Below are 2671 nucleotides of genomic sequence, written 5' to 3'. Positions count from 1 at the left end.
GCCGAACCCGGCACGACCCCGCCGGCCCCGCCCGTCAGGCCCCGGGGAGGGATGCGGCGGCGCGGCGCCCAGGATGCCCCGCAGCCCCGGGACGCGCCTCAAACCCGCCAAGTACATCCCCGTGGCCACCGCCGCCGCGCTGCTGGTCGGCTCCAGCACCCTGTTCTTCGTGTTCACGTGAGTCCGCCGCGTCGCCGGGGGCGCAGGGGCCACAGCCCGGCCAGAGGGGTAGGGACCGGGGGCAGGGACCGGGTCCAGAGGGCTGGGCAGGACAGGGCTGGCACCAGGGGTTTGGGCAGCGTGAGCCCGCACCCTGGGCTGAGGCTGAGGCCGTGAAGGTGCCTGTCCTGGGCACCAGGAAAAGGTGAGTCCCGTGTGCGGGGACACGCGTGCCCCGTGGGCACCTAATGAGTGTGCCAGGCAGGCCCTGGGTGTGAGCCGCTGGGCCTGGGCAGGGGAGTGTGTGCAGTGGCTGCCCAGGGTGTGGCTGCAGCCCTCCCCTCCCCACAGGCTTCAGGAGGGACGTGGGCTGCCCAGAGCCACCAGCCCTTCCTGCGAGGAGCTGAGGATGTGTTCGGCCCCCTCTCCTGGCTGTCGGGCCAGGGGCCAGAGCCGAGTTGTTCCTGAGTAGGTGTGGTCTAGCTCATCTGCCACGTGCCTGCCCCACGGCCCCCAGTGACCCTGGCGTGGCAGCACCCTCCTCCCTTCCTTGACCTTCATAGGAAAGCCTAGTGATCGCAGCTGGAGGGCCCAGGCCGGGCCACACCCAGGGACACTGGCCATGGCGGGCTTTGGAACCCTTGAGGCGGAAGGCAGGCCGGGCTCTGGGCTTTTGCAGCTTTAGACACCGGCTGGCTCACAGATCGGAGTGGTGCTGGCGATGCAGCTGGTCATGCCCCCCTCCCCCCCCCCCCCCCGGGTCTCCTTCTGGCACAGGGAGGGACTGGGGGCTCCAGACTTCAGCCATGCGGGTCTGTGACCACCCCCTTCCACAGGTCCCAGGCTTAGTTAGTCACAGCTCTTGTGACCAAAGCAGCCTGGGGACCTGAAGCCAGTGGGACCTCTGTTCAGAGGCAGGTCAGCCCCGGGAGAGAGTGAATCGGAGGCAGGGTGGGCAGGGGCCGGCATGGCCCCCTTTCACATTAGCCAGAGCGAGCGCGGCTGCCTTGTGTTCGGTGGGTCAGCACTGGGTGTCTGCGGAGGCGGGAGAGCCGTCTACCTGGACTCCGGAGCTGGGTAGGTGCCACCGGCTGCCAAGAGCGTGTTTAAAAAAGGCCTGTGTGGACGGGCTTATTTCTGGCTTTGGTGAGCAGGCGGATTCTTGTCACTCAGAAGCTGCTGACTGTGGGGCAGAGAGGAGAGGGGCAGGTGGGCAGCAGACACCGGAAGAGGGGGGACGAGTCCTGCTGGGTCTCCTGCCGGGGTGGGGCCCAGCGCAGTCCTGGCTCTGGGGTCGGGGTGAAGGGTTTGAGGGGGGTCTCTGCGTGACCATCTCAGTTTCTCATTTCCTACGTGCAATTTAGCATTTTTTTCCTCCCAACTTTCAAAGTAATATGTGTTCTCTATTGAGAACTTGTGAAATGCAGGAAAAAAAAAAAAAGACCATTCAAAAAGAAATTGAAATTGACCTCACCCCAGAGAGCCATTGCCTCTTTCTGTCGGCTCACCTGGCCTGGGAGGTTGTGATTTCAGAGGGCTCTTACTCCCTGTCTGGTGAACTTGACCCATCCCCAGGCCGTAGGCTCCCAACCTGCTGCCCCCTCTGCACCCTGCCCCGTGCCAGGTCTTCCTCTGTTCTCACAGATGGGGGTCTGGATTCAGGGACGTCGTGTTGGGAGGTGCAGGGTTCCTTTGGGGTACCACAGGTGGTGCCTGCATCCTGCCCTGTGTATGGCTGTGTGTCTTTTGGCAGGATGGGGACCCAGGGGCACCAGTTGGGGTCCACGTGGAGTGACCATCCAGCGAAGGGAGCCTTGCTCGTCCCCAGGACAGGGCTCCCCTGTAGCCCGACCCCGAGGCCACATTGTTTGGACCGAAGGAACCCTGGCCTGCCCCTGCCCTGGTAGCTGGGTTCCTGAGAAGGGGCTCTGTGGGGCAGGCCCGGCCCATTAATGCCGGCACAATATGCCAGTTCTGGGCAAGCAGGGGTCCAGGCGGTCCCCTTCTCAGGACTGGCCTTTTCATCACCCCAGTACCCATGCTTCTGCCCTGTTGCTGCCCCAGGCCTGCCCCAGACTCAGACACGTGCAGGAAGGGAGCAGCTCTGCTGTGCCCTCTCCCCACCCTCAAGCCCGAGGGTTGTCTTCTCTGCCTTTGATCCTTGGACTTCCCTGGATGCTGAGGGCCCCAGGCCCCGCTCTGCACTCAGTCAACATGAGGTGCCCCTCTAGGGCAGGTCCACACAGGCAGCAGCTCCTGGTGTCATGCGAGGAGAGGAACCAGCGCCTGGAGGACCAAGGCCAGCTCATTGAGGGGGCTGGGACCATGTTGCCAGGACAGTCTGTGGCCTGGAAAATATGCCAGGAGGTTGGAGTATCCCTCCTCTGAGAATGGGGAGCACATCACAGGGCAGGTTCCCAGAGGCCCTTCTCTTCCAGGAAGCCTTCCTAGGTTCCTGGTGCAGTGTGTCCCCCTGCGCCCCAGAAGCTCTTCACACTGGCTCAGTGCCAGG

The 2671-nt window shown here is 63.9% G+C and overlaps 1 protein-coding gene across 1 annotated transcript in view; it reads left to right on the top strand.

The window, feature by feature from the left end:
- Positions 1 to 2671, top strand: part of ZDHHC8 (zinc finger DHHC-type containing 8) — a 13791-nt gene continuing 11120 nt past the window's right edge. Inside the window, 1 exon segment of the mRNA XM_006107456.3 lies at positions 1 to 177. Within this exon segment, the coding sequence (XP_006107518.1) occupies positions 74 to 177 (104 nt within the window). The 5' untranslated portion in view covers positions 1 to 73.

The sequence above is a fragment of the Myotis lucifugus genome, unplaced genomic scaffold (genome assembly GCF_000147115.1).
Source record: "Myotis lucifugus unplaced genomic scaffold, Myoluc2.0 scaffold_1202, whole genome shotgun sequence".
Lineage (NCBI taxonomy): Eukaryota > Metazoa > Chordata > Mammalia > Chiroptera > Vespertilionidae > Myotis > Myotis lucifugus.
This window is presented reverse-complemented; position numbering and strand designations above follow the sequence as displayed.